This window comes from Lepidochelys kempii, chromosome 7, assembly GCF_965140285.1.
Source record: "Lepidochelys kempii isolate rLepKem1 chromosome 7, rLepKem1.hap1, whole genome shotgun sequence".
Classification (NCBI taxonomy): domain Eukaryota; kingdom Metazoa; phylum Chordata; order Testudines; family Cheloniidae; genus Lepidochelys; species Lepidochelys kempii.
The window spans coordinates 123,281,564-123,298,040 of NC_136386.1; the positions used below are offsets into that span (position 1 = coordinate 123,281,564).

Below are 16,477 nucleotides of genomic sequence, written 5' to 3' on the forward strand. Positions count from 1 at the left end.
CTTTTGAGGACAGTTTGTTTTCAAACAGCTACCAGATGGCTAAATAGCACGACATTTCTTTTTCTTTTTTTTTTCCACAAGACATCCCGTTTTCCTTGCTCTTTTGTTTTGTTTTTGTTTTTTGTTTAAATGCTTTTACTCCGTTGAATAGCCCTGTGGTGCTTGGACATTGTGACGTATCCTTTTCTCCTACTTTGATAGATGAGGAAACCAGTGTAAGATTTAATGAAGATTCTGAGAACAGGCAGGGTGGGGTTTATTTATTTATGTGCTGTTTGTTATGGGTTAGTCATTTTAATTGTAGTGAGTAATTAGGAGGTACATGCAACCACAGGAGCTTTGTTATGGTAATTGCTCAAGAAAACCCTTTCCCTGTCTACCATGTGTTGAGATACTTCTTCCCTCTAGTGGCAATATTAAGGACTCTGGCTTTGCAGTAGGCAAGGTGTAATTGCAATATGACAAACTATGCTTTAGGGACAGTCTTGCAAATGTTCTAGTTTTTTGTTTGGCTATCCTATGTTTTGTCTTATCACTTCCCACAGAGACCCCCTCCCCCAGCACAGTGGGCTTTTGGTAGCAAAAATGTAGTCTTAAATGTGCTTTAAAAAAAACCAAACACCTCCACAATGGATTCTGGGTAATGTTTTGCAGCTTGACTTAATTTTAGTCTTCTGTTTCTTTAATTACCTATTTATAAAAATGCATTTAAATTTGTAGACATTATTTAATACTTTCAGGAGGAGCACCTCATTTGAAATAAATAAATAAATTTGTGTTTATTTTAGATAGTCCATGTGAAAGACCTTAAGGATAATTAATGCAGGTCTCCGAAGACCCTGTAAGTGAGATGAAACTGATCTTTCCAAATCTTCTGGAGTGATTTGTTTACATAACTTCCCACTTCTGCTGAATCCTTCAGAGTCTAATAACCTTTTTTTTAACTGTTTGGCAATTTGTGCTTAGCTACAAAGCCCTTGTTTGAAAAGAAGCAGTTTAATAATCTGCGCTCTGAAAATGATTTGGAGGAAGGCTATGGGTTTTGTCTTTTTGTTGTGTTTTTATTAGTGTTAGCTTTCTCTGATAAATCATGTAATTATTAACTAGTGAAAAAAATCTTATTGAACTTCTGGGTTGTAGTGTCTATTAAAAAGTGGAGTTTCATTCAGAGACTGGGGATTCTCTGGATAAATGGCCAAAGAAATGACTTTTCTACTGGTTGAGATCCTTATGAACACAATTCCACTTTGCGTTCAGTACTTCAGTCTGGCATTCCTTGCTCATCCAAAGCTCCATTGACATCTGCACTCCTTTACACTGGGGTCATGCTCTCTTTTTAAAAAGGCAGAAGTCTATCAGACCCAGTCATATAAGCATTAGAAAAATCTAATCTAAGATACTCATGGAGTGAGATTAGATATGTTTAGTGAACTATGGTCTAGCATCTGTGTGGCATTTTAAGCCCTTGGCTAAGAATGAATGCAGCTTTGTGGTTCCCGTTTTCTGCACCACATTCCTGCTCCTGACATGATTTGATGCTGCCATATATTTGTAGACTTTTTTTTTTTTTATTAGAGCTGTTTTGCTATAGGGCTGCTTAACGTTCTTCTTGAACGGCTTTTGCAAGGTTAAGGGAATGCAGCTTGGTAACAAGTTTGTGTCATTTTAAATATATACCTCCTAGTAAATAAGGAGGAGTCTGGCAATCAATCCCTTTTAGTGTGTTATATGTTTCACCTGACAACTAAACCCTCTATTGATTAGCCATTACTTTGTTAGATAATCCCATGTCAGTGAAGCCACTGTAAAAATTAAACTCTTTAAAATGTTTTACCCTAGCAGCAGTGTGAAAATTGAAAACTTGTTCAGAATTACAGCCGGCTTTCGCAAAGAGGGTAGCTTTCAGCAAACTGGTTTATGTTTGCATGCTTTATATGCAATATAAAAACATATTAAAGCACTCCAACGCAAAGCTATATGCCTCTGGCATAGAACCAGGCTACCGTTTCCAAGTGCTCACTGTGCAAAGAACCCTCTTCTAATGACTCAAAGTGTGGGGAGACTGGAACAGGGTGGGTTCAAACTAGAAAAGATTCTTACTAGGGTCCAATTTTAAAGGTGAACTGAAAAGGTTTTTATCTTTCAAGACCTGGGTTCAGGGTTTTGTTTCTCCTGGAACAGTAGCTGATCGCCAAAGCACCTCAAACAGTGAAGGGAGCTGTAATACTAGAGTCCCTCAAATTCAGATGTCATGGAATCATAGAAGATTAGGGTTGGAAGAGACCTCAGGAGGTCATCTAGTCCAACCCTCTGCTCAAAGCAGGACCAACCCCAACTAAGTCATCCCAGCCAGGGCTTTGGCAAGCCGGGCCTTAAAAATGTCTAATGATGGAGATTCCACCACCTCCCTAGGTAACCCATTCTTAGGTTTACATGTGTTTCAGTTGAAACATAGCGCTCTGAACTTGGGCATGGGTAAATAAGTGAAGGAAGAATGAATGTCATACGGTGTCATAAACTGTCAACATAAGTGCATGCATTGCTAGTGATTTAGTGTCTTAAACTCTTTGTATTGATTTAAAAGAATACATAGATCACTCCTAAAGTTTAGCCTGAGACCTTTTTGAACGTGCTGCTGGCATGTATATACCTTCTCCAGGTTGCAGTATATTTGTTCATTGCACAAGATGAATGCATTTCCACATCCTTAACAAAGAAGTTATATACTCCTTGAAGTTTCATTTTCTTTCTCATCTTTTGTGGAAAGGTGAGGAATTATATGGCTGTTTTATAATTTAGCACTTACATAGTGCTTTATGCTGTCAAAGTGCCATGAAAACGGCCATTTGAGATACGTAGTACTATCCCTATTTTATAGATGAGGAAGCTGAGATTCAGAGAAATTGGATGACTTGTTGTCCAAGGCCACAGGGAGTCATTGGGACTAGAAACTTTTGAGTGTCCCTGTCCCTTGTGTGTGAATAAAAATAACGGGAGTTGTGCAATGCTTTGGAATAAGTGTTCTTCATTTATACACTGCCTTGCTCACTAGTGGTTCTGTGTGGTTATGATAGAGGTCACCCTTCCTACTGAGCCAGTTCTAGTTTTTAGATTCTGCTTCATGGACTCAAAATGGAATGTTGCTGGTTTTGTATTCAAACAATCAGTTCTTTCCCATCCCTATAATTATTAATGTGGTTATTGGGTAGAATATTATTCTAAGGCTGACTTCTGAAAAGTAGGCTCGTTCAGCAGGCTTGTATACTTTGCCTGGAAGAGAGATGATTGGACCAGGACTCAAGAGCAGGGTTCAAATCCTAGTTCTGCTACAGACTTCCTTTGCATCCTCGGCAAATTACTTAATCTCTCTCTTTCTTCTTTCCGATCTGTAAATGGGGAATAATGCTTTTTTTGTTTGTTGTCTGTTTAGATTGGGCCAGGGACTGTCTTTTAATATGTACCTAGCACTTAATCTATGCAGTGCCTAGTAATACATTCTATCATGTATTCCTATACATAATCATGGATTTATAAATTTGGGGGGAAGTCAGAATGGAGGAGATGTAAGTATAAAACGCTGCAAATGCAAGATGCAACAGAAAATAGTGAAAAATCAGGAGGATAAAAAAAATGCTCAATTATGAATGATGAGGAAACAAAGCATCTCTCTTCCTCTCTCAAGTTTTGGATTGAATTTAGTGAATGTTGATGCTTGTAAAATGAGGTTCAGATAACAGTGGCTGGAGCAATACATAGAGCAAGAAGGTGCTGTGCAAATTTCCTCATGACAGTTAGGTCAGTGCATCTGAATCATGATTTATAATGTTTTTATTCATTCTGATCTCTCTCCTGAGTAGGAAGTGCTAAACATGCCAAAGTGGTGGTTTTATGATGTGGGCAAATGTCTGCAAGGAATAGTTTGAGGCCATCAAATGCCTGTTTGCTTGTGACTTTGTCCCAGTTTGAATCTAGACATCCCACTCACTGCTGAAAGACCTAGTGCATTAGTCCACATAGCAGAGAGCCATTTGGAAGGATTTGTGTGTTTTGTTTTGTTTTTCAATTTCTCCTTCTTTTGGATCAAGTATCAGAAATTGCTGAATTCTATCTATATGCTAACCCCAGCCACTCTCAACAGATATTGGTGTTATGACTTGTGAGGAGAGCGGGGTGAACCAGGCCATTCTGTATTCCTTTACTTTAAGCTTCTACTTAAAAATAAAAATATATCCAGGCAGGATGGGGGGGAGGGATGTTTTATGTCACCCCCCCCCCCCCCACACACACACACACATAGTGCATAGATTTATTTTATAGACTAGTTTGAGTGGGTTTCGAAACTTCATTTCACCCTGTTTTCCTCTTTTGTTCAGGAAAGACAAGTGATTCCAAAATGTAGTAGAATGGTTTCACAGAGTTGTTAGAGTATCTTGCACCAAAAATCTGATGCCTTACAGCAAATTGTGTGCCTCCATTCAGAATTTTTTTAATCTTTCCACAGACCTACAACAGCTGTGCCAGACTGTGCTTAAACCAAGAAACAGTATGTCTAGCGAGCACTGCTATGAAGACTGAAAATTGTGTGGCCAAAGTAAGTAATGTTGTAGTTCTGTTATCTTTGTGTCAGTTTTGTGAGCAGTACCTGTTTTTTTCAAAAACTAATTTTTAACATACTTTAAACAGAAAACAAGTAGTTTGCTCAGGCCTTCTGTCTTTCACAATTGTACCATAGGCTGACCTGGCAGTGTGCCGCATTCCTAAGACTGTGATAAATGGGAGTATGGGTCCCCAGCCACCCAGATCAACGGGCTGGATGTCCTGTAGAAGCAGTAACTGTTCCCATTGTGCCGTTGTCTCCAGTACCCTCTGCTGGTCAATACCCAGAGTTACATGAACATATGTGGATGGAGGCTCTTCGCAACATGGGGCCTTTTGTTGGTTGGTGAAGAGGAAATACAGAAAGAACATTGAAGGAAAACCTTGTAATTAAAAGAACAAACATAACACGATATTTGGAGGGAAGGGGAAAAGAGAATTGGAAGAAAAAATGAATATGTTCATTTTCACATCACTATATCAGATAAGATACTTTTGTAGGGCAATATAATAACTGGGTGGGGGAAATGTCAGTAACCACCCAGCTCTCGGTTTGCTTTTCCTAAAACTAAGTGTAACTAGCATAAAATAAGATGTATACATGCGGGATTGTCAGTGAGCAGAAAACATCCTAGCCATGACACTGTATGTATAAAAAGGGCTGCATAAAGGATCTGTTCAGCCTTGCATAAGCTCCATGTTTCCGCTGGAAAGAAGTTCGGTGGGCATGCAAGACAGATCAGAGCATGCAGCCACCTGTTACTGAAACCAGCTGGCATTTTGTTGCTCTTCTGTCACTATCAAGCGACCAGTAGAAATCTTGCTCCCTCTTCTGACTTATTCCTTGGATCTTCCTGAGATTCCCTTTTCTTGGAGTTAATTTTGAATGGCTGTTAAATCTGCCCTGTCTGTTCAGGACTCACATTTCTGCTGGCCTTTGAAGGTGCTCCTGTCGCTCCATCTGTGAACTGTTCCATTGCACAAATGTTGGCTTCATGTTGCACACAAGTGATCCAAAGGGCAGCTTGCAGTGATCCAAAGGGCAGCTTGCAGTCACCCTCTGTTAGAGAGGGGCAGCCTTGTGCAAGCTACAGATCCTTGCTTGCCCCTTGCTGCCCAATGACCCTCTTTGATCAAGAGGTACAGTATTGCATTCTGCCACCTGCAGTCATGCCCGTTGTTATACAACAGGGGTCAGCAACCTTTCAGAAGTGGTGTACCTAGTCTTCATTTATTCACTCCAGTTTAAGATTTCGCGTGCCAGTCATACATTTTAACGTTTTTAGAAGGTCTCTTTCTGTAAGTCTATAGTATATAACTAAACTATTGTCGTATGTAAAGTCAATAAGGTTTTTAAAATGTTTAAGAAGCTTCATTTAAAATTAAATTAAAATGCAGAGCCCCTGGACCGGTGGCCAGGACCTGGGCAGTGTGAGTGCCACTGAAAATCAGCTCGTGTGCCATAGGTTGCCTACCCCTGTTCTACAAAATGGGTGAAACGCTCCTGACAAGATACCAAAGTACACGATTTGTAGCCCTCAGCAAAATGCCCTTGGTATTTAGCATTTTTCATCCTGGGGTCATGATGCCGATCACAAGCATCCTACAAATGAGCCAGTGTCCAACTACTACCAAGATAGTCTAAGGCTTCCATTCAGGGCCCACCTACTATGCGACAGCTCCTTTTGACCTGATCAGCTGGTTTTGAGGAGGGGGTGTGGTAGAATCACAACCATTAACTTCATTTGAGCCCCTCTGAATTGAAATTGCCCCTTCAAAATGGTAGGGACAAAAATGAAATCACTCCTTACAAAAATATGTTTAGCGGGCTACTGACAAGCCACGAAGCGAGAGTGCCAGAGATTGCAAGACTCATTTTATGTTGTAGAGATGGAGCTGAATTCTGGCCCCAGACATGGAAAAGCACATGTTCTTAATACTGCATCTCCAGGATATATGTACCCTGGAGATGGAGTATTTATATATATTTTGCATTGGTTTTGCATCAGCTTAACAGGGGCTTCTTTGAGCACGTTTCCCTACTACGTAGGGATAATTGCTTTCCCTTAGTAGTGGTTTCTGTCACTGACAGATTACTGATGCTGTTGTTTTGTGGTTACAAAACAAAGTGAACTTGGCTTTCTCAGGACCGCTTATGCTCCAGGTGTAGCAAAGGACTTTATAAATTCTCTGTTATAAATTCCCTGACCAAAAAAACCAAAAAACTTCATTAATGCAGAATTAAGGTTGTCTGGTGGTATCTTGCAGCTTTCCAGAATGTCAAGTTCAGTAAAACTCAAAACTATGGAAATTGGGTAATAATACAGAGATAAGGTACACACCAATGCAATCTTAACTCTGCCCTCCTGGAGCTGACAGAGGCCACTGGGAACTATCTGCGTGCACTCTAGCTGCATTTTCTGTGTTAGGTGTAGTTGTACTGAATGGAGGAGGCATTAGTTGGAGCAGATTGGCAGAGCTGTGATTGTGATATGAGGGGATCTGGTCTGAGACCCCATGTGTGATGAAAGGAAGGAGGCACTTGTGTACCTTGAAGGATCCAGTATCCATCATTGCATTGCTGTTGTGTTGGTTGTCAGTAGCAGGACATAGAGGCCTTCTAACCATAGGTATTGTCAGCAGTGAGGTGGGATATGAGAGCTGTGTGTTTGTTGGAATCCTGTGTGTAAAGGCTAAAGGATTGTAAAAGGAGTGAAGAAGTTGTAAAGTTTAACACATGCCGGTTTGTTTCTGGGGAGGAGACTCAGTGTTTGAGTGTAGAACAAGTGTAGGTAGCTCTTGTTCTATGCAGCTCACCTAAAAACAAGTTTTGCTTGGCAAAGAGAAGGTGTTTAACTGTGCTACAGTTCTCATGTGCCCTGTTTCCTGCATGAGATGCACTATCTGCAAAGGCAGAATGGGAGTGTGTGTGCTATGGGTGTACTGTGTCATCACTCGGGGGCAGAGTTAAGGCTGCATTGACCTGTACCTTACCTCTGTATTTCTTTGTTTTCAGAGGTTTAAGTTTTGCTGAACTTGACCCTCTGGAAGGGCACAAAATACCATCAGGCAGCCTTAGCTCTGGGTTAACAAAGGTTTTTCTCAATTAATTTGCTAGTTTTTTTAAGAGAAAGAGAAATGTATGTTAGAGTTAGTGGTCATTTAGGCAATTATAGTTCTCATTTAGAGTTCCATTGGACACATACTGTAGCTAGGTAATAACAGAAAAAGCTAGCATTTACATAGCACTTTTCATCAGTAGATCCCCATTTTAGAGGTGAGAAACTTAGGCACAGAAAGCTGAAGTGACTTGCCCAAGGCCACTCAGGAGGCCAGTGGCAGAGCCAATAATAATCCTGGTGGTTTCTCCATTAGGCCCTATAGTTGCTATGGGATTCCTGAGTGCTCTTCCACACTCCTGTACATTTTGTTCGACTGGAATGGAGATAATGGTCGTGCTTTGAAATATTTGCACTGTGTGGTGGCTAACAGGGCCAGAGAAAGAAATCTCCCACATGGTCTGTGTCACAAAATCTTGACCGTTTTATTACAGGATTGCTACAGTAACTTTAGGCAGGAGAGAGAAGACAAGTGTGTCTCTCTCCTTTTCCGCCCCCTGCCCCACCATCTTCTGCAACATGTAGCGACCCCACCAACATTTGCAGCTCCTGCTCGCTTTCCTGTCCCATTAAGCCATTAGTTAGCACTGTAGAAGCCATGCTGAGCAGTTGTTCCTTGCTGTCTCCTGCCTGGTGCTGCTGCGTACACACATCACAGGCAGCAGCTTACTTGAGGGCTGTGCATTTCCTTGATTATGTCACCGAGTCCATGTTGCACATCAGGCCGGGCCCCTCACCCACACTATGCAACCCCAACTGGGCTTCCTGCCCCTGCTTCAGCCAGGTTTCGTGGGCCATGCCTTAGCTCCACCCAGTTCACCCCCTTCCAAACTGGTCCACTCACACTCTGGCCAGCCACCCCACTGACACACTCCACAAAGAAGTGATATGTACCTTAATGATTCATTTCCTGGTTTTCAGTTGTTTACATTTATATTACCTTTCCCCCCCAGCTCCCATGGAGAGGGGCTCAGACACTTCAAGAGGAGCAGGGTCCCCCAAATCCCAGCACATACAGAAGGGAAGATTCAGGACTGACAGGCTCCCACCTCTAAGCCCCCAACTTCCCCTGCCACCCTTCCCATTGTCCAGTCCCTCCTGTTCCCCCAATCCCCACCCCTTCCCCCTTGCCTGAGGCCCCAACCACTTTTCCTTCCCCTACCACTTTATTGCATTTATCTCCCTCCCCATAATACCCCCAACCCTCAATGCAGACCCTACCCCTATTCTCACCTACTCTTCCACCCCTAATCACCCTGCTCCACCCAGTGAACATTCACGTGTATAACATATTTTCTTTTCAGAATAGGTTGAGCACTTTCTGAATTAGTTATTCTACTCAGGTTACGTTTCTCACAAAAACAAACCTTGACAGAGGCTTGTTTTTCCCAAACATTAACAGTTCATTCTCAGCTTTCTGCTCAGGGTGGGTTTCAGAGGTCAAAGTTGCTAGAATCTGCAAACATTATGAAATGCTGTGGTGTTGTTTTTTTTCCTAGAAGTATCTCGGCAACCTCTTGGTCAGCTGGGTCCAAAGTTGGGTCACTCACCCTACCCTCATTCCCATGAGACACACACAATTTCAAGACAATCCAGGCATGTGGATTTTAGAGCACTTGGAAGAGTCACCCTTTAAACAGAAAAGTCTTCTCAAACTTAGTAGTAGAGCTGGCACTCAATAATATTGTATGAAATTAGTCATCTGCTGTATCCAGATCACCCACACCGGATAATACTGAAAGGATAGGAGGCTCTGCGAGGTGTGATGGTCTCAACCCCATGGAGAAAAATAAAGCCTGAAACAAATCACTCTGAGGTGTGTACTGCTCTGTTCTTGTCCGTGGGTGTTCCCCATCCTCCCTCCCCAGTGCTTGAGAAATCTGTGATGTGCATCAAGCATGCCCGTTCTTAGCTCCTCACTGCAGTCTCAGCAGTGTGTGGTGCATGCTTCCAGCTTGCCTGTTCTTGGCTTCCCCAGATGCTGACTCACATGCAGGGCTCAGGCCCCTTCAGAGGGAAGCAGCAGCCCCCCAGATCCTGGCTCACAAGGAGAAGGGCTTTGACCCCCTTTAGCATGACAGGGCTCCCCAAATCCCCTGATGCGGGGCAGGCAGGGGGCTCAGACACCCCCAGGGGGACAGGGCCCCATAGATCCCAGCTCATATGAAGAAGGGGGGGGGAAGGGGGCATACTACCATATAGGGGCAGGGCCTACTCCCTGATCCCAGCACACACACATGGGAGATCAAGGAAAGAGGCAATGCTCCTGTCTTGTAGTTCATATGTAGAGGCAAGGAGGGACGATCAGACCCTCCTAGAGGGACAGGTGGCCCCCACCAAATGCCAGCACACACCCGAAAGTGGAGAGAGACACTCGAACTCCACAAGAGAGGAAGGCCCCCTCCAGATCCTGGCGCACACAGGAGGGGAGAATGTGGGGCTGACAGGCACCCTGCTCCTATTCTCCCCCAGTGCCCAGGCCATTCACATCCATGTCCACCTTCCCAGTCTCCCAACCCCTCTCCCCTCCCCACCCCATTCTCATTTAACCCCCACTCTTCCACCCCCCAAACTCCCTTCCCTTCCAGCTAGCATTCACATGCCTGTTTCTTCCAAAAATAGTTTAATTACGTTCCCCCAAATTTAAAAAAGAAAAAAAAATAAGGCCGACAGAATGTAGCATTATGCCTTCAGACCTTTTCCAGATTTCTGTCCTAAGTGAGACTTGACGTGCCACTGGCTGAGCTCCTTGAGCTATCCAGCTGCGGCGAGACACTTCTAGATGCAACCTATAGGCTCTATAGGCTCCTCTGTCTGCATGCTCAGTGTAAGCCATTCACTCGTGAGCATTAGCTATGTGCCTACAAGGAGAGCTGAACTCTGGCTAGCGGGTGGCATGCTCTCTTTGCGGGTAACTTTCGAGCAATTGAGACCCTGGTGTGTTGATCCCTGTCTGCGAACAAAAATATTTTGGTAAAATCCAGGGAAACCATTGAGGTATGGGGTGGGGGGGGGACCATGTCTCAGGAACCCCTGGGTCAAATTACCCAGGTACACCAAATTTCAAGACAATATGAGTAACTGCAGATTTCAGAGCACTTTGAGTCAAGCTTGAAACAGAAAGCTGATCTAAGCCTTAACTCTAGTAGACGTGTTGGTCCACTATAATCCAGTTAGCACTATACCAATAGCTTAGTAACTGCATGGCAGTGGTGCGACTGTTAAGTGCACTCAGGGTGAAGGACTTAAGTGGGACTTAAGGAGTTCATAGGCCATGTGCTAGCTCTCAGCACGGGAGTGGATTTCATCCTCCATGATTGATATGTCTCATAGCCTGGGGTGTTACAATGTGTTTTATGGAAAGGGGAATGTTGGCAAGGTTGAGTGGGGTTCCTGCATGTCAGCACTCTGTGCTTAAAGTCCCACAGGATTTTCAACTTCCGTTTAGCCATCCAGTGGTGAAAGACAGAAGGGATTAACATCTGATTCCGAGGACTGCACCTTTAACTGTCTGATTACCCTTTCTAGTACTGCACTGTAATGTCAGCACTGGGTAAGAATCAAGTCCTAGGCTCCACGTCAGCATCATAATTCAGTCTCTCATAAGCTTTGTCATTCATTTTTTATCTTGCTTCTGCGCTATTCAACAGGAAAGTGGTCTGTGCACCACTGCTGCTGAACTTGACCTTGTTTGCTGGGTTTGCACTTGATGTTTATCTGATCTGTGCGGTGGCTGATGTGCAGTTTCATCTAAGATTGCAGGTAGAGTGACTTCCACCTCCCAGAGAAGCTTTTGTTTGCCATTCTCCAGCAAAATCTGTCTCTAACTGGTATCTTCTGTGCAGCCTTTCCGCTGTAATTGACCTAGTCAGTGCTCTTCTTCCTAATTCAGAGAAAAACACAGGAATTTTTTTAAAAAGCTTTAGATCTTCTTTTTTTTTTTTTTTTTTTTTTTGGATGTGAGGCGCTGCGGCATGGGGATACCACCTCCAGGCTCACCCAGTGGGCTGTCTGGATCTATTTTAAGATGTTGGGTACTCAGTGTTCTGTATAGTGCAGAAGGTCTCAAACTTCATTGCACTGTGACCCCCTTCTGACAACAAAAATGACTACACGACCCCAGGAGGTGGAACCGAAGCCCAAGCCCACCCAATCCCTGCCGCCGTGGATGGGGAGTGGGGCAAAATCGAAGCCCAGGTCAGGGGGCTAAAGCTGAAGCCTAGGGGCTTTAGCCCCATGTGGGCGGCATGTAACCTGAGTCCCGCCATCCAGGGCTGAAGCCAAAGTCTGAGCCCCACCACCCAGGGTAGTGGGGCTCTGGCTTCGACTTTGGCCCTGGGCCCCAGCCAGTCTAACACCAGCTCAGGCAATCACATTAAAACGGGGTTGCGACCCACTTAGTGGTCCCCACCCACAGTTTCAGAACTGCTGGTATAGTGCTTTTCTCACTGTCTGTACTCAAATAATCCATAGGCTGATAAGGAGCAACGATTGTTTTTGACAATGAAATGCTCTGAATCTTATCTTGCATATGGGAGTTCATTCTACTCTTCAAACAAACAAGCCCTGGTGATTTTACTGCTGCTGAGATTCTGCTCCTGGCCTCTGTCCTGCTCTTTTGCTATGAATTTGTTTTGAAACTCCACCATGTAGGAATTTGGCCATATTTGGATGCAGTGAATTAAATAAAGAGCAGACGTGGTCTTTTTTTAGACGCATTTGAAATTGAAGCACTACATTTCAAGTTGCAGTGGGGGAGGTTTAGGTGGGATATTAGGAAAAACTTTTTCACTAGGAGGGTGGTGAAACACTGGAATGCGTTACCTAGGGAGGTGGTGGAATCTCCTTCCTTAGAAGTTTTTAAGGTCAGGCTTGACAAAGCCCTGGCTAGGATGATTTAATTGGGGATTGGTCCTGCTTTGAGCAGGGGGTTGGACTAGATGACCTCCTGAGGTCCCTTACAACCCTGATATTCTATGATTCTAGTGGAGTAAATCACAGTTTACTGTAAGGTGTTTTCAGTTTGTAGCTGTTACCTACAGTCCACTATTTGTTACTTTGGTTCTCAGGAGTAACTCCCATTGATCTTTGCCATCTAATCCTCTTCCATTGGGTACATTACACAAAGGTGGTGTTGATTTAGATACGTTTTTTGCAAAGGATATTTGTGTTAAAAATTATATGTGACACTTGCTTAGAGTTTAGTCCCCACACAGACCATAACATGATTGGGAAACAATTCCTCACCCCCAAACCTCTCACGCTGCTGCTACTGGTGTGCAGCTACAAGTGGACAACCTCCCCAGGAGTTGCTGATATATGGTTAAATAAGGTAAAGACCTAGCATGAGCTGCAGCTCCAAAGACAAGGTGTTGATTTATAATGAGGTTTATTGAAAGTTGACCAAATGAGCATCTGTTCCTATTGTTCGTTCCATATTTTGTAAGCCAGCATCTCTGAGCCAGATAGCGATGCTGATGTGCGCTTCACCCTCTACTAGAGTGGTGCATGTTAAAAATTCCCTGGCATCTGGTATGCCACCGTGTTTTCTGTAATGCATTTGGATGTGCAAATAAGGTTTCTCATCGCTGTTCAGCATCCTTTCTCACTTGCTTTCTGCTGCTGACCTTCACCTCTTATTCACTACCTTTGTCCATTTTATTCTCCCTCTGCCCCAGAGGTGATCTGGTTTAGTTTGGCTCTTCAGGCTTTTACCAACTGCTGGCTAACTCGGAAGGGTCCACAATCTCCCTGGCTGCACCTTTACTGTAGATGGCGCATTTCCCTTACTCAACAGGAAGGTCTTGTCTTTCTGCCTTCTCATAAACTGGATTGCACTAGACCCAGCTCTCAACCCCTTCCCTCCCCCGCTCTGGTAGCTTCCCTTCTCATTTGAAGGGTTCTTTTAATAAAGGGTTTGCTTGTAAGTTGATACCACAAGGTCCCAATTCCACCATTAACCCATTTTTCTGTGTTCAGTTGGCAATTCCTGGGCTTTAAATGATCGGCAGCTAGTTCAGCCTCGTACATGTGCTGTACCAAGTGTTCACTCTATTTCATATTCCATGGTACTTCTTCCTTCCTAGCTTTCTAGAACATTCTTTGCTACCCACATGGTATCACTCGTTCTTTTCAAGGTCACTTTTCCAGCCCCATTCTGGCACAAAACAAGCTTGTATTTGCACTCTGGGTTTGGCCTGCTTATGATGGGGAAAACTCCAGTTTAGACAGTGCAGTAGAAGGAATATGCTTTCTTTCCACCTTCCTGATGTCCAGAGTTCTGCTGTACTACATTGATTATGGGTTCTTGATTTCATATACAGCCTATTAGGTTGTAGTCAGTGGTTTTATCCCAAAGCATGTTATCTGTTCTGGGCATTGTCCTTACAGGCTGACGGTCATTACTTTTTTCAGAACCTGAGTGAGTATAGTGGTTGATCAAGGGACTAGGTGTGAGGATTCCTGCATTCTGTGTCCAGCTCTGCCATTGTTTCTCTGAGACCTGGGGCAAATCACTTCACCACAATGTCTCAGTTTATCTCCCTCTAAAATGGGGCTAACTGCCTCATAGGAGTGATATGAGGTTTATTAATAAGATGCTTTTGAGATCCTTGGATGAAGACACCTACCTATGCACAGAGTAGTATTTGCCAGCTCAGCCAGCCCGTTTTCTGCATACGGAGACCTAGTTATCTTTTCTGGCTCTGGAATAATACAAGGCCGCTGGATGTTTTTATATGACAGTTTTCTTTTGGGAAGGCTTAGTTTTAACTAGTTAGTTTCACCTCCTGTGTTCTGAAATGACCCAAGAGGTGAATAAACAAAAGAAGCGAGGAATGGGGATAGACTCGCAAACCGCCATCTTTTTCAGGCTCTGTGTACCACCACCTATTTAGAAACCTTAAGCAAATAAGTGTTCTCCACTGCAATCTCCTAATGGTCAACTCTTAGGCCTGGTCTGCTCTAGAAAATTAGGACATTTAACTATGTCAGTCAGGGGTGTGAAAAATCCACACCTCGAGAAGTTGGAGTAACCACGCCGAAGTCTCCGGGCATTGCTACGCTTCCAGATGTGGAGCGCTTTGAGTTAAACCAGCCTTCGTAGCGCGCAGTAGGGAAAGCGCTGCAGTCTGTCCACACTGACAGCTTCAAGCGCACTGGCGTGGCCACATTTGCGGCACTTGCAGCAGCATTGGGAGGGATGCATTATGGGCAGCTATCCCAGCATGCAGGTGGCTGCAACGCGCTTTTCAAATGGCCGGGGGGGGTGGAGTGTTACAGGGAGTGTGTTGTGTGTATGTGGGGGGAGAGAGAGTGGGCTTTTTGGGGGGCTGAGACCATGTCAGCATGCTGTCTTGTAAGTTCAGACAGCAGCAGACCCTCCTCCTTCCCCCCGACCTCTCTCTCTCTCTCACACAGCATTCCACAATAATGGTTGCTTTGTCTCGGAGGAGCTAAGCAGCTGGCTGTCAGAAATGGAGCTTTCAACGCAGCAGCCGTGTTAGTCTGTATCCGCAAAAAGAACAGGAGTACTTGTGGCACATTAGACTTTGTGTCTCTAAGGTGCCCCAAGTACTCCTGTTCTTTTTGGAGCTTTCAACGGGCGTTTCCACATTCCTACAGCCGATTCCAAACAATGACAAGAGTGGCCACTTGACTTAAGGGGATTATGGGAGGTTTCCGGAGGCTGATCAGAGCGCAGTAAAGCAACGCCTCGTTCATGCTGGTGCCGCAGCAAACGTTATTCCACTCACCGAGGTGGAGTACCAGCAGCGCTGTGGCCACGGAGTCAGAGCGCTCTACGTGCCTTGCCTCTGTGTACGGGTAGTGAGCTAGTGCGCCCGGGGCTCCTTTCCTGCGCTGTAACTCACAAGCGTCGCCAAGCCCTCTGTGTAGACAGCACTAGGTCAACGGAAGAATTCTCCCATCAGCATAGCTACCGTCTCTTGGGAATGGATTATCTACGCCGATGGGAGAACGCCTCCCATCTGCATAAGTAGTGTTTACACTGAAGCACTACAGCAGTGCAACTGTGCCACGGTAATTTTTTAAGTGTAGATAGGCCCTTAGGCCTGACCTACACTACAAGGTTAGGTCAACGTGAGCTGCCTTGTGTCGACCTAGCCGGGGAAGCGTCCTCACTCAAATTTGGCTCCCGCTGATGTAAGTGCCTCTCTACACCGATAGTAACACCTCCTCAAGTGGTACAGAGTCATGGTCAATGTAGTTAGGTTAACACAGTGTCCGTGTGGACACCGAGTTGCTTACGTCAACTGTTACTGGCTTTCAGGAGCCATTCCACAATGCCCCACACTAACAATACAGTCAATATAAGCGCTCCTGGTGAGAGCACGCAGTGCCAACCCAAGGAGCCAAGTGTGCACACGCCCGCGATTTAATCACGGCAGCGGCTGCGTGCCGACATAAGTTAGGTCAGCATCATTTTGTAGCGTAGACAGGGCTTGAGGCACAGACGTTTTTCTTGCATTCCAAGTTGAGCTGCAGGTACTCTTTAAAATGGAACATTTAGGGTTCCATGCTGAATGCCCCAGATAATGGCAGAAGGGCTTGACCTTGTATATGTGAAATTGCCCTTTTGTATTGTTTCTGGTCCCTTTAAGTCACAGATGGATAACTCCTGTTCTTTGAGACTGTCCGAGCATTCATTATACTTGAGACATCACAACAACCACCACAGAATTCTGCTTCGCCGTTCAGGGAGGTCTTCTGTTTTTCTTAAACAATGCAGTTTTGCAGTATTG

The 16,477-nt window shown here is 44.4% G+C and overlaps 1 protein-coding gene across 17 annotated transcripts in view; it reads left to right on the forward strand.

Moving 5' to 3' along the window:
- The window catches only part of BTRC (beta-transducin repeat containing E3 ubiquitin protein ligase), a 176,472-nt gene that overhangs the window by 86,289 nt on the left and 73,706 nt on the right, over nucleotides 1-16,477 (forward strand). For all 17 annotated transcript variants that reach the window (XM_073354542.2, XM_073354546.2, XM_073354547.2 and 14 more), the window contains one exon: nucleotides 4,502-4,591. In XM_073354542.2, the coding sequence (XP_073210643.1) occupies nucleotides 4,502-4,591 (90 nt within the window). The remainder of the gene's footprint in view (nucleotides 1-4,501; nucleotides 4,592-16,477) is intronic.